The sequence below is a fragment of the Balaenoptera borealis genome (genome assembly GCF_965194805.1).
Source record: "Balaenoptera borealis genome assembly, chromosome: 6".
Taxonomy (NCBI): domain Eukaryota; kingdom Metazoa; phylum Chordata; class Mammalia; order Artiodactyla; family Balaenopteridae; genus Balaenoptera; species Balaenoptera borealis.
This window is the reverse complement of record NC_138863.1, coordinates 128,218,290-128,233,315: the sequence shown is the minus strand read 5'-3', so window position 1 is coordinate 128,233,315 and position 15,026 is coordinate 128,218,290. Positions and strand designations below refer to the sequence as shown.

At 45.0% G+C, this 15,026-nt stretch overlaps 1 protein-coding gene and 1 long non-coding RNA gene across 7 annotated transcripts in view; one reads left to right on the top strand and one right to left on the bottom strand.

Annotated features, from left to right (window-relative positions):
• The window catches only part of LOC309630362, a 74,704-nt gene extending 62,524 nt beyond the window's left edge, over positions 1-12,180 (bottom strand). Inside the window, exon 1 of the long non-coding RNA XR_014245630.1 lies at positions 12,107-12,180. This is a non-coding gene — a long non-coding RNA (uncharacterized lncRNA). The remainder of the gene's footprint in view (positions 1-12,106) is intronic.
• ARHGEF4 (Rho guanine nucleotide exchange factor 4) overlaps positions 1-15,026 on the top strand; it is a 270,436-nt gene that overhangs the window by 171,694 nt on the left and 83,716 nt on the right. The window contains exon 5 of one of the 6 annotated variants that reach the window (XM_082395468.1): positions 4,745-4,825. The exons of 4 other annotated variants lie outside the window; for them this stretch is intronic. In XM_082395468.1, the coding sequence (XP_082251594.1) occupies positions 4,745-4,825 (81 nt within the window). Of the gene's footprint in view, positions 1-4,744; positions 4,826-12,058; positions 12,351-15,026 lie in introns of those variants that run through there. One more of the 6 variants, XM_082395471.1, reaches the window with a different exon arrangement.

The window sequence follows — 15,026 nt, the reverse complement described above, 5'->3', positions numbered from 1 at the left end:
TTGGAAGATTTTTAATTACAGTTTCAATTTCATTACTTGTGGTTGGTCTGTTTATATTTCCTAATGCTTCCTGGTTCAGTCTGGAAAATTGTACCTTTCCAAGAATTTGCCTGTTTCTTCCACGTTGTCCATTTTATTGGCATATAGTTGCTTGTAGTAGTCCTTATGATCCTTTGCATTTCTGCAGTGCCAGTTGTAATTTCTTCCTTTTCATTTCTAATTTTATTGATTTGTGTCCTCTTCCTTTTTTTTTTAGTAAATTTATTTATTTATTTATTTATTGCTGCGTTGTCTTTGCTGCTGTGCACAGGCTTTCTCTAGTTGCAGCAAGCAGGGGCCACTCTTCGCTGCAGTGCAGGGGCTTCCCATTGCAGTGGCTTCTCTTGTTACAGAGCATGGGCTCCAGATACGCAAAGCCCTGGAATGTTGGGCTCAGTAGTTGTGGTGCGTTGGGCTCGGTAGCTGTGGCATGTGGGCTCAGTAGTTGTGGCGCACGGGCTTAGTTGCTCCACAGCATGTGGGATCTTCCCAGGCCAGGGCTCGAAACCGTGTGCCCTGCATTGGCAGGCAGATTCTTAACCACTGTGCCACCAGGGAAGCCCCTCCCTTTTTTCTTGATGATGCTGGCTAAAGGTTTATCAATTTTGTTTATATTCTCAAAGAACAAACTTTTAGTTTTATTCATCTTTGCTATTGTTTTCTTCATTTCTATTTGACTTATTTCTGCTCTGATCTTTATGATTTCTTTCCTTCTACTGATTTTAGGTTTTGTTTGTTCTTTCTCTATTTGCTTAGGTGTAAGGTTAGATTGTTTATTTGAGATTTTTCTGGTTTCTTGAGGTGAGATTGAATTGCCATAAACTTCCCTCTTAAAACTGCTTTTTGCTGCATCCAGTAGGTTTGGGGTCATCATGTTTTTGTTGGCATTTGTTTCTATGTATTTTTTAAATTTCCTCTTTCCTCTTTGATTTCTTCAGTGATCTCTTGGTTATTTAGCAGTGCCCTGTTTAGCCTCCACGTGTTTGTGGTTTTTACAGTTTTTTTCCTGTAATTGATTTCTAATCTCATAGCATGTGGTCAGAAAAGATGCTTGATACAATTACAATTTTCTTAAATTTTCCGAGGCTTGATTTGTGACCCAAGGTGTTATCTATCCTGGCAAATGTTCCATGTGCACTTGAGAAGAAAGTGTATTTGGCCACTTTCAGGTGGAATGTTCTATAAATATCAATTAAATCTATCTGGTCTGTTGTGTCATTTAAAGCTTGTGTTTCCTTATTTATTTTCTGTCTGGATGATCTGTCCATTGGTGTAAGTGGGGTGTTAAAGTCCCTCACTATTATTGTGTTACTGTCAATTTCTCCTATTATGGCTGTTAGCATTTGCCTTATCGATTGAGGTGCTCCTATGTTGGGTGTATAAATATTTATAATTGTTATATCTTCTTCTTGGATTGATCCCTTGATCGTTCTGTAGTGTCATTCCTTATCTCTTTTAACAGTCTTTATTTTAAAGTCTATTTTATCTGATATGAGTATTGCTACTCCAGCTTTCTTTTAATTTCCATTTGCATGGAATATCTTCTTCCATCCCCTCACTTTCAGTCTGTATGTATCCCTAGGTCTGAAGTTGGTCTCTTGTAGACAGCATATATACGGGTCTTATTTTTGTATCCATTCAGCCAGTCTGTGTCTTACGGTTGGAGCATTTAATCCATTTACATTTAAGGTAATTATCGATATGTATGTTCCTATTACCATTTTCTTAATTGTTTTGGGTTTGTTTTTGTGGGTCTTTTGTTTCTCTTGTGTTTCCCGCCTATTGAAGTTCCTTTAACATTTGTTTTAAAGGTGGTTTGGTGGTGCTGAATTCTCTTGCTTTTGCTTGTCTGTAAAGCTTTTGATTTCTCTGTCAAATCTAAATGAGATCCCTCAGTAATCTTGGTTATAGATTTTTCCCTTCCATCACTTTAAATATATCCTGCCCCTCCCTTCTTGCCTGCAGAGTTTCTACTGAAAAATCAGCTGATAACCTTATGGGGATTCCCTTGTGTGTTATTGTTTGATTTTCCCTTGCTGCTTTTAATATTTTTTCTTTGAATTTAATTTTTGTTAGTTTGATTAATATGTGTCTCAGTGTGCTTCTTCTAGGGTTTATCATGTATGGGACTCTCTGCGCTTCCTGGATTTGGGTGGCTATTTCCTTTCCCATGTTAGGGAAGTTTTTGACTATAATCTTTTTAAATATCTTCTCAGACCCTTTCTTTTTCTTGTCTTCTCTTCTGGGACCCCTGTAATTCGAATATTGGTGCGTTTAGTGTTGTCCCAGAGGTCTCTGACACTGTCTTCAATTCTTTTCATTCTTTTTTCTTTATTCTGCTCCTCAGCAGTTATTTCCACCATTCTATCTTCCATCTCACTTATTCGTTCTTCTGCCTCAGTTATTCTGCTATTGATTCCTTCTAGTGTATTTTTCATTTCAGTTACTGTGTTGTTCATCTCTGTTTGTTCTTTAGTTCTTCTAGGTCATTGTTAAATATTTCTTGTATTTTCTCGATCCATGCCTCCATTCTATTTCTGAGATTTCAGATCTTTACTATCATTACTCTGAATTCTTTTTCAGGTAGGTTGCCTATTTCCTCTTCATTTATTTGGTCTTGTAGGTTTTTACCTTGCTCCTTCATCTGTGACATATTTTTTTGTCATCTCATTTTTTTTGATGGGTGGGACTGTGTTCCTTTGTAACTCGGTGTTTGGCCTGAGGCATCCAGCACTGGAGTTTGCAGGCAGTTGGGTAGAGCTGGATCTTGATGCTGGGATGAGGACCTCTGGGAGAGCTCACACTGATTAATATTCTCTGGGGTCTGAGGTTCTCTGTTAGTCCAGTGGTTCGGACTCAGTGATCACACCACAGGAGCTCAGGCCCAACCCCTGGCCGTGAACCAAGATCCTGCAAGTCACATGGCACAGCAAAAAAAAAAAAAAAAAAATTGGAACAGAACAATAACAAGGAATAAAAAATAAAATAAAATTAGAAAACAGATATATTAGAAAAAATAAAAATATAAATCAGAGAACAACTAGAAGGTAAAGCAGAACCAGAATAGCAAAAAAAAGTCCAGAAAAGGCCTTGGCTCTGGGGGGCAGGCCTTAGGCAGGCAAGGGGTTTAGGCGGGGGCAGGGTCTAGGCTTAGGACCCATGTGGCCAGATAAGGCACTGGGGGGTCTGGGGGCAGGGCTTAGGCGGCCATGGAGCACAGAGGATCAGGCCTGGGACCCCAGCAGGCTTCCCAGGGCCCAAGTGGGCAGGGGAAACACTAGCTGTGTTCCCCTCCAATCCTCTCAACCCCCGAGGGTCTCTCCCCATCCCCGTTGATACCCTCATGGTCAGTGGGCCTCTCCAGGTGTGGGAACCTTTCCTCTCCCCCAGCCAGCCCTCATGGGCACCAGTCCCATCCCACCTCCACTTCTCCTATCCCCTCACTCACCCCCACTTCCTACCCGGTTGCTTGGGGATTCCTCCCATCCTCTTGGGTGTCAAGGTCCCCCACCAGAGTCTGGTAGGTGCCCTCGTTGTGATACAAACTCCATGTCCTCTTACTCCACCCCCTAGTGTCTTTTGTTTTAAAGTTTATTTTATCTGATATCAACAGAGCCACTCCAGCTTTCTTGTGGTTGCTGTTTACATGATATATCTTTTTTCCATCTTTTTACTTTCAAGTTATTTGTGTCTGAATCTAAAATGTGTCTCCTATAGACAACATATAGGTGGATCGTGCTTTTTATCCACCTGACACTCTGTCTTTTGATTGGATTGTTTAATTCATTTACATTTAGTGTTGTTATTGATATAGTTATATTTACATCTACCATTTTACTTTTTATTTTCTATATTTTTGAGTACTTTTTAGTGGTTGCTCTAGGGTTTAACGTGCACATCTTTTAAAATTTATTTTATTGAAGTATAGTTGATTTACAATGTTGTGTTAATTTCTACTGTACAGCAAAGTGGTTCAGTTATACATATGTATACACACAGTTATACATATGTATACACAGTTATACATATGTATACATCATATATATATTGAATATAGTTCCCTATATAGTAAGAACTTGTTGTTTATCATGTACATCTTAACTTATTAGAATCAGCTTCAGATGTATATTAGCTTAATTCCAGCAACATATAGAAATATTATTCCTATATAGCTCTATTCCCTTTCTCCCCTTTGTGGTATTACTGTTATACATATATTACATCTATTAATGTTACAAACCCAACAATGCATTGTTAAAATTATTACTCTACCATCTGTCATTATTTTCCTAGCTATTACAGCTTTGCTCCCACCCACCTCCTTTGTGCTAGTATTAGCAGATATAGTCTAGATATTTTACATTTCTATATGTTGTAGGCCAAACAATACATTAGATACATATTATTTTATACAATTGGTTTTTAAATCAGTTAAGAGAAAAAAGGAAAAAAACAGGAATTTATCTTTTATAATTACATAATTACCTTTGCTAGTGCTCTATTTTTGTTCATGTGTATTTGAATTACCATCTGGGGTCACTTGCTTTCAATCTGAAGAACTTAGGTATTTCTTGTAAGTTGGGTCTGCTAGCAACAAATTCTCTCCGAGTTTATCTGAGAAAGTCTATTCTGCCTTTGTTTTTGAAAGAAAGCTTTCCTGGATATAGGACTCTTGGTTAAGAGGCTTTTTATTTTTTTCTTTCAGTACTTTTAATATTATCCCACCACCTCTGGCCTCCACAGCTTCTGCAGGGAAGTCAGCTGTTAATCTTTCTGGGGTTCCCTTGTAAGTTATATATCATTTTGCTCTTGCTGCTTTCAAGATTTTCTCCTTGTCTTTTGCTTTCAGCATATTTAAGATGATGTGTCTGTTTGTGGGTCTCTTTCCATTTATCCTACTTAGAATTTGTTGTGCTTCCTAGATATGTAAATTTTTGTTTCTCAGTAAATTTTGGAAGTTTTCAACTATTATTTCTTTGAATTTGTTTTTCTTCTTTCTCTCTCTTCTCTTTCTGCTACTCCCATTGTACATATGTTGGTGCAGTTAATGGTGCTCCTCCACTTGCTCCTGGCTGGGAAAGGAGGTCTCTGCCTGGTAACCCCCTCCAGGAAATCCTTCCACCTAATGATAATGGTGCTGGGGGACTGTTCCTTATTACTCTGAGGCTGTGTTCATTTTTTTTCATTCTTTTTTTCATTATGTTCTTCAGTTTGCATTATCTCTATCAATCTCTTCAAGTATGCTGGTTCTTTTTTCCTGCCAATTCAAACCTACTGTTGAGACCCTCTAGTGAATTTTTTATTTTAGTTACTGTACTCTTCAACTCTAGAACTTCCATTTTCAAAAAATAATTACTATCTATCTATTGATGTTCTCTATTTGCTGCAACTTGTGTTAAAAAACAAAATTCAACTGAGTAAAACTGAAGATCTATTTGCCTTTATTCAATAATTCATGAATCGGACAGCATCCCACGTAGCAAGTAGAAACGTGCTCTGAGAAGCTGCACAAATTGCAAAGTTTTATAGGTAGAAAGAGGGTATGACAAAGAAGTAAAAGAATAGATTGTTTCAGGCAAGGTTACATTCCCTTAGGGAAAGGCAGGGATCTTAGGGAGTTTACCTCACTAATACTAACCAGGAAATTCCAGACTGATTGGTTTAAAATCCACTCCTGGGAGAGGCTGAAACTGCAGTTAGGTCAGGTATTAAGTCTTACTGGGGCTTAACACACGTGTCTCCATTTGGGGCTTTTTTTTTTTTTTTAACAATTCTCCTTTGATCTCTGCCTGAGATATGTAATCAAAATTTAAGGCAGTAGCACCACTCTCAATTATACCACTCTATGGTTCTCACAACTTTCGTTGATCCTTGATTTTTGCTTTTGGTTTTTTTTTTTTCTGAACATCTGTGGTATTCACGGGTCACGACTTCAGGTTCACATTTTTAAAGTAGGTCACTTCCATTTCTTTTTCAGTGTTCCAGTCTGAGGGAGATCATCTGCTTGGTGGCTAGTAACCACAAACATGCATTTAAAGCTTTTGAGAGGACACAACACACCAGAGAGGTTATTATGATTATTATAAGTAGGATAATTCCCAATGTTCATAAAGCATTTGGAGCTATGGTCCCCATGACCCAAACCAATCAAAATCAAATAAGTCAAAAAAAGACCCCATTGAAGGGTCTTTTTAAGCCAAATGGCTTGTTCAGTGATTTACGTGACTGAGCTTCAGCTTCCCCAGAAGTGTCAATCCAGGTGCAGCAGGTGGTGTAGGCCACAGCACAGACATCTCCTTGCTCAGCTTAAAGAAAATCCAACTTTGGTTAGAGAGTATAAGGATCTTTGCCGGGCAGCCAGTATCTTAGCAACTGAATCTGCAGTGTCTCCAAGAATTAAGGAATGGTTTCTAAGCATACTCTCATTTGTGTTTACTTCCATGTAAGGGGTTAGTCAGGTTTTTAGCACAAATGGGAAGAGAATCTTCTAGTCTGAAATAAAAAGTTGTTCTAAATTCCAGAGGTTACTCCCTTTAGCAGTGGTCTGGGAGGTATGGGCGATGGCATTATCTTTCCAGGCCAATGCCAGAGTAAAGGAAAGAAAGGGAAGAAGGGAAGTATTAAGTCTTGATTCAGCATCTTGGGTGGAAGCAGATTTCATCGATGCTGACATATTTTACAACAGAGATAACCTGAATTTGACTAGTAAGCCCAGGTAGAATAAAAGTTGTTTATCTGCATTATAGTCAATGTTGGTAACTCTAAAAACATGTCTGTTTTAATTAAGCCAACGAACTTAAACTAGCTTTAATACTGAATATTTTCTCGGACCACATGAACCTGAAAAGCATGCGGGTTAGTTTATATTTCTGAGAGTTTTTAGAATAACCAACCCTTAATTTATATAAGTTCTTGTTTGTTTTTAAGGCAACGGAATAGAGCTCTTTTACAAATTAATTTTAGTAATATCATCCAGAGGTAGGAAATAACACACATCAACCACACATGTATATAGAAACAGGAACATATTATACAAATGCAAACAGAGACCTCATAGCTTCTTTTTTAAATTTTAGTTACAAGACAGGTATGATGATGTGAAAATCACTATTTATAAAAGAACAGTTGGAATAAGTTAAGTTCTTCTGTTCAGATAGCTAAAGCTTTTTCTGCTAATATTTATGGAGAAGACACATGATTTTTCATTTGTCTAAATTCAAATGACCTTTCCCCCTTTCATTCTCCTGATTAGAATTACCTCTCTGAAGATTGTGCTTTAAAGAAATGTCCTAGATAAGAGTTAATATTTACAGCTCAAAGGCACAGGAAAAGAATGCAGGTTCCTCCAAGGATTTTGGTTTCCTAAGGCCAATATTGAAAAGCTTTTTGAGATGAATAAGGGAGGTTTGAGGATTGGTTAACAAGGATTGGTGGTTTCTGGAAGCACACCTCTGATCCTGGAAGGACTAGACTTGTAAAACAAGGACAGCTGTTTTTAATTTCTCATAGAATTGTATTGCTGCCTAAATGATATCAAAGGACTGTCAGACCCATCCACCTGTGTTGGAATATTTTTCTTCCTCTCTCGGTACAATTAGCTTAGGGGAGAAGGCCTTAAGAAAAGTCCTAACAGGCTGGGAACATCGGCTTCCAATCTGGCCATATTTCTGATCATAGAGTTATTAAATCCTTTCAAATATCTTGTCAGGTTTCAGCTGGAACAAAGAGTAAATATTTCTGGCTGTACTGAATTGGATTTAGGAGGTGTTCTTAAAAAGGGTGCAGAAGATATTATCCTCACAAGATCTTAGAGCCACTCCCAAAAATAGCCAAAAGGAAGACTTAGATAATGACAAACAGTTGTCCCTGGGAGAGAAAGAATCAATAACCAGTGTGTCTGGATTTGGACAGGAGGGGACATGAAATTTTACTTTCCTCTCTGGTCACTACTGACAGGGATTACCAGGATGAGCACTCAAATAAAAGAGGATAGAGGGGAGCAATAGAAATTACATCAGTCTTGGAAATTCCCTGGGGGTCCAGTGGTTAGGACTCTGTGCTCTCACTGCTGAGGGCCCGGGTTTGCTCCTGGTTAGGGAACTAAGATCCCACAAGCTTTGCAACGCGGCCCAAAAGAAAAAAAAAAAGAAAGAAGGAAATTATATCAGTCTTACTGTTTTTATCTTGTTTTGTTTTTAGATACCTCTTGAGTCTTTAATTTTTCATTAGCATTTTTCAATAAATATTTTAATGAAGCTACTTCGTAATTTTGAAGGCTTTTGGAGGCTTCTGCAAACCAATTAAAATAGGTTATCCTCTTCTGTTTGTTTGATATGGGAACCCTTACTTTTTTTTATAGGCCATTAGGATTATATTTTATGATTTTTTTAACAGATATTAATGTGAGAGATATTGACAACTAGAATCCATGGCTAAAAGGGAAGTATATAAAGTGTTAGAATAATAGTCACATGGAAATCATATAGTATACTTTCTTAAATTGAAAAAAAGAAGTGAAAGACAAATGAAAGATGCAAGAGTTAAATTATATAATTGATATAAAATAATCTGTTATATTTTCTATCCTACACTTGTTTATTTTTGTATGACTTTTAAAGATGCAGTCCTTCTAATAGTTTATAGTTGACTCTCACAGAATTTCTATGGGATGGAACTAATCATATTCCTTGCTACCTTCTCACTCCTTCCTTTGAAACCTATATTTAATATTCCATGGATATACAATTATATATTTTTTTTATTTTTTATTTTTCCATTATGGTTTATTACAGGATATTGAATATCCTGTGCTATACAGTAGAACCTTGTTGTTTATCTGTTTTATATATAGTAGTATGTATCTCCTAATTCCTAGTTTATCCCTCCCCCACCCCCTTTACCCTTTGGTAACTGTAAGTTTGTTTTCTATGTCTGTGAGTCTGTTTCTGTTTTATAAGTTCATTATAAATATAATATAAATAAGTTCATTTGTGTCATATTTTAGATTCCACATATAAGTGATATACAGTAGGTGTCTTTTTCTTTCTGATTTACTTCATTTAGTGTGATAATCTCTAGATCCATCCATGTTGCTGCAAATGGCATTATTTCATTCTTTTTCATGGCTGAGTAGTAGCCCACATACACAATGGAATACTTCCCATGGTGCGGGGGCCGGGGGGGTGGGGGTGGCGGCTAAATCTCACTGCACCAAATTGTGTCCCCTGAGACTCCCTGAACTTCGGTTAGTGAGTGTTAATTTCAGCTGCCATCACCACTGTGGTCTTAAGAAATATGGATCCCTTTTGCATACCAGAACTCAGTGAAGACACTCTACTCTTCCCTGCAGTACAGCTGAAACCAGGATGGCTGGTTCAAATAAGACTCTACTGAAAACTTAAAAGAGAAATGGACTCAGAAGAAGCATGGCGCATGGCTGGCTGACACAGGCTAGATCTGCCCAGGCTGCTGCTACCTAGAGGCACTCACCACTTGGGATCACACAACACCTTCTCAAAGTCCTGACCCCAGAGAGCGGGAGTGCTCCCTTCTGCCTAGCTGGGCTCCTGCTCAGTTTCAGGTCCCTACTCATTCTTCCACAGGCACTCCCTGGGCACCTAGCCTGCAGCAGATGCTCTGCACACACTGGGGATACAGTGGTGGTACAGAGCCGCTGCCCTCACAGTGCATGGTCTATGGGAGGCAGCCAACAGATAACCAAGCCACTGACAGATGGCAATAAGTGCTGGAAAGGAATAACCGAAGTCTCACTGAGGAGGCAACATTTACTGAGATCTGAAGTTTGGGGAGCCAATACCTTGAAAAACAAAGAGAACATTCCAGGTAAAAAGAACAGTAAGTGCAAAGGCCCTGAGACAGGAAGGAGAGACAGCAAGACAGCCACCGTGGCTGGAGTGGATAGATCAAGGGAAAGGGAGCGCTGACAGGAGGTGGAGAATAGGGCGGCCAACACACAGGGTCTTGCGGGTCTCGTTAACTGCGAGAGAAGCGTCTGAAGTGTTTGCATCAGTAGCAGGACATGGTATGATTTATATTTTAATTTAGAGCTCCCTCTCTGGCTGCTCTGTGGAACAAGTCGAGAGACTGACGCTGTCTTCCAAACACAGTATGGTAGTGGTGCAGTAAAGTGAAAGAAATGGACACCGTGGACACTTATTTTGGAGGGAGAACCCGCAGACTTGCTGATGGATTGGGAGGGTGTCTCCTGATCTGTGACTCATCCCCCAACAGCAGTTCTTCCTACCCCCAAGGGCTAGGTTCACAGGCCTCAACAGGACAACCGGACAAGAACATAGACGGTGACTCTCCTTGCTGAAAGCCTGCACTCAGGAGCAAGGGGGTGTCGGAGGACAGCTGTTCTTCCCAAGGACAGCGAAGAATGGAGGCATGGGTGGGAAGTGTGCATACCAGGTATGGAATGGTCAGGAAGGATCCCCAGAGGAGTAAGCTGAGGGGGGGCCTTCAAGGTGCAGATTTGGCTGAGTCACCCTGCAATGCCCATCAACTGAACCTCCAACACACTAGTATTGCCTTAGGCTTGTACAGAGCTTTGTACTTTGTACATAAACGCTGGTATGCCATTGTCCCAGCCCCCTGAGTTCTTATGAGATAGCACAGGGCCTGCAAGGAGAGGAGATGATATTGAGGCAGGGTCCCCTTATGATGCAGAGCTAGGAGCACACATGGCTTAGGGAAGGAGACGGGCTACAGGAACTGGACCCCAAATGGAGGGAAGAGGAGAGAATGACCACTGTTCCAGCATCCATCCTACAGCAGCTGGTGTGCTGGGGCGTGGCAAGGACCTCTCATTTCATCCTCACCATCGTTAATACGTCTGCTACTTTACAACCAGCTCCCGAGGGCTTGGAAGAGTGGTGAGGCTGGGGGTGGGGGCGATCAGCAGCCCTGCTTAGCCCTCGTCAGTCCTCACTGGGACTTCCTCTCACACGGCTCACTGATGATCGCGCTTGTTTGGAGCAGGGGCGTTACCTCACCCTCCCTCTAGGCACACTCCAAGAACCTACAGAATGCTCACGGGTGTCTGGGAGCGTCGGAGCAAAAGGCAACTCTCTTCCCTAATCCCTGCCCCCCTCCCCCGCATCGACAACAAAATTTGAAAAACCCTAGAATCCTTGGAGCTACGTCAAGGCTCCCATTTTCGATCGTGCCTGTCACTGGACTTTCCCAGACACTTCCTAAAATCATTTGGCGTGGACCGTGCCTCTACTTTTGATGGCTTCTTAATCTGCAGAGCACCGCCGGCATACTCCTGCTGGCCGGCTGTCCCGAGGGTCGCGGGTGCCGAGTGTTCCCAGCGCACAGCCCCCGAGGCAGGCCCGGGGAGGAGGGGCGCGTCCCGACCAAGCGCGCTCCCCGACCCGGCTCGCAGGGCTGAGCGTGACCTCCCGCCTACACTCCTGCCCCAGACGGGCAAGGACGCGCAGTCTGAGCTGGGTCCTAGAGGGAAAAAGCGAGCGCCCGCCGGTCCTACTCACCGCCGTGGCTGCGGGGGGCCGGCTGCCTCCCTCCGAGGATGCGCCCGTCCTAACATACGCGCGCCAAGAACGGCGGCAGGGCGCGGCCCTGCGGGCACCGAGAGCTGCCCGGGGCCCCGCGCGCCGCGCCTGCCGCCACCGCCCCAGGTCTGCGTGCGCGCGTGCGTGAGCGCGTGCCGACCGGGCCCGCGACCCACACCGGGGTCGGCGCCGCGGCACAGCGCCCGCGGGGCGGCCGGGAACAGGCGGCGAGCGGAGGCGCCGCGCCCTGCCCGGTGGGCGCCTGGCCTCGCCCGAGCCACGCGCGCCCCGCGCCCGCTGAGGGTCCCCGCCGCCGCAGCCGCAGAGCCCGAGCGGTTGGCGGCGGCCGGGAGCCTCCTTAGCGGAGCCCCATGATGTCAGCTGGCCCGGAGCGGCGGCCGTGCGGCGGCGGGGATGGGGCCGAGGACGCCGCGCGGCCGTCTGCACGCCCCTCGCCCGGTCCGGGCCCCGGCTCGCTGGCCCCGTCGCCCGGCAGCCCCGCCGCCGCCGCGGCCCAGCCGCCCGCGAACCTGTGGCTGGAGCTCGGGCCCGCCTGCTCGAGGGCGCAGCAATGCCCGAGCGAGTCGAGCGGGCAGACAAGCGGGGACCTCGGCACCAGCAGCAGCAGCGGCGGCGGCAGTAGCGCCGGGCTGTCCCCGGGCTCCGACTCGGACAGCAGCGGCGTGGTGTGCGGCGGCCGCGGCGGCAGCGGGGGCATGCGCGGCGCCCTGTCCCGCTCCTGGAGCCTGGAGAGCCTGCGCTCGGCCACCGCCGGTAAGGGCGCCGCCGCCGCCCCGCGCGCCGCCGCTCCTTGCGTCTGTCCGTCTCGAGCGCCTTCTCTCCATCCCTCTCGAGACGGTCTCTCCTCCTGTCCTTTCCTCCTGCACTTTTTCTGTTGCTTGTTTCCATCTTTTGGTTCCTGGCTTCCTATTGCTTTGCTCTTCCGATTCCTTCTCTCTTTCCGGGTTTTCTTCTGATTTCCCACCACCCCCGTCCCGTTTTCACCCACTTCTACCTGTTACAGCCGAGCCCTAGTCGGCCCCTCCCCCCTCGTAGCGGGGCGCGTCCTCAACTGGGAAACTGAGTGTTTACGGTGAGAACAGAATGTGGTCCCTTGATGCGCCGTTTCCCTTCCCCAGACTGTTCTTGACCGATGACACAGGTCTGGCTTTCCGAACTGCAGCTCCTTGAGTTCTGTAAATCAGAGGAGAAAGGAGAGGGCTCACTGGCCAAGGGTGGACCGGATTCAGTGTGTTTGGTCCTGACTCTAGGACTGAGGCAGGCTCCCTGCCAGAGGAGGGGCTCTACAGGTCCCTTCAGAGAGACCCTCTGAGACAGTGCGGTTTCCCTGAGATGGGATTGCTCTGATGTCCCCTGGCACCGTGTGCCCCCCTTAGTGCTCCCTTTCTGCCCCAGGGACCGAATTCTGGGTGCAGATTGATAAGAAGACTTTGACCCTAAATATTAATTAAGCAAGGAAGCCGAGAGTGGTGACGCTTGATTAGTTGCTAAACTGCAATCTTTATATTTTACTTCTTGGAAACCTTCAAGTGATTTTTGAGCCCCTGTAGTGAGAGCTGTAAAGGAAGACAGGTGCTGCCTGGGAATCAGGGAGGTAGTTCACCCATTATGCTTCTGGTTGGGGGTGGGGATGCGGCCTGTGAAAGCCGTAGAGCCCCAGGTAGGCAGTGGAGGTGAGGGTCTGCATGTGCCCGGGTCAGAGCAGCAAAGCCAGGGAGGAGCAGGGGGGCCATGCAGGCAGCAGGGTTGTCTCGTCGCATTCCGTCCGCTGTAGTTGTCCCGTCCCCGCTCGCACCTCTCCAGGATGGAGCACAGGCCAGGTTGAGGAGGAGCAGAGGTCGGCTCTGTGGGTGCAAGAGTACCAGGAATGGCAGATGAAGGGTTTGGACTCTGCCCTGAAGTCCGTGGGTTTGGAAGAGGAAAGTGAAGCATGCCCAGACCCCTGCATTGAGCACTCCATGACCCTCATTTGTCCTGTCTCAAAACAAACACGTGAAACTCAGAAAAGTTGAGTGACCCAGCTGTTGGTGTATCCTCCAACTAAAAGTTGTTCAGAATTCTGCCTCTCTGACTCCCTCCCATCCCAGTTCCCTTGAAACTTGCCTTTCCCTCCTCTCTGGGGTGCTTAAATAGCCCCTAATTCGAGAAAACCAAACTAGATAATAGCGAAGGGGAACTTCAAGCAAACTGGCAAAGGAACCTTCCTTCTCTTTGCCTAAATGACTTGCCTTCCACTTCTAGAGTCGGAGGGCATACCTGCTCCACGTCAGCACTGGCAAACCGGTTCAAAAAGGCTGTGGGAGGTGGCCCTGGTGCCGCCCTGGACTGCCTTGCCATTTCTTCCTTCTGCCCCGGGGCAGGGGTAAGGCAGATAAATATGGCAGAGGCCTGGATTTATTAGACACCCCTGCGATCCAGGGACTCTCCAGACCAGACTGGGGGGACTGAGGCAGCGTGGATGGGTTTGAGAGATAGCAGCTATATGTGCATGAACGTGTGGGGTGGGTGTGTATGTCGGTGGGGTGGGAGTGAGGGCAGGCAAGGTGAAAGCTAAGGCCCAGAAGGCTTCTCCTTGAGGGGCTCAGAGCTGCCCTTGCAGTGGCAGGGCAGGGTTTAAAGCAACATGATGTTGGAAGAGTTGACATGAGAACCCTCAGACCTCGACTTTCTGCCTTTTTCTGGGAGGCTCTGCATGGGTAGTGTGGTATGAGGGTATGAAGGTATGAAAGGGTGCATGAACCCTGTACCCTTGAGGTATGAAAGGGTGCATGAACCCTGTACAGCTGTGTGAGTGCATGGAGCCATCTTTCAACTGAATTCCTGGAGAGAATTAAGTCCTGATGTCCTGAGACCCCCATTATATGCAATGAGTGAATTCTCTTCTCTTCTGGAATGGTACCAGCTATTTGCCATCCTTGGGAGGAACTGAGAAAATAAGCATTCAAATAATTTTCTTTGGATTTGTGGTTCAGTTGAGGAAGTCTTGTTGGAAAGGCTGCCATAGAGGAGGACCTGATAGGAAGAAGAAAGGGAAGGTACATTTGTCGAGCATCTTCTATATATGCCAGGTGTGAGTCTCCATGTTACTTCATTAACCACATAAAAATCCACTGCTATCCTACAATCCAGATATGAAAACAGGCTCAGAGAGATGCAGTAACTTACCCAAGGTTGCCCAGCTAGGTCATGTCTGACTATACCTTCAGGCCTGAATTGGTGTGACTTATCGGGGGGGCTCTTTGCTGGGTTTGGAGTGGAAGCTGGGCCAGGCCCAGCAGGCAAAGGCAGCATACTGGGGGCGTTCACACATTGAAGTAATGTCTTAGCTACTTGCATGGTCACTGTTGTCTTTATTCAACAGACAGGGCTTTTTTTCTGGGTCCCAGGTACCCCGTTTTCAAAATGAGAACATTGAAATCTAAGGTCTGA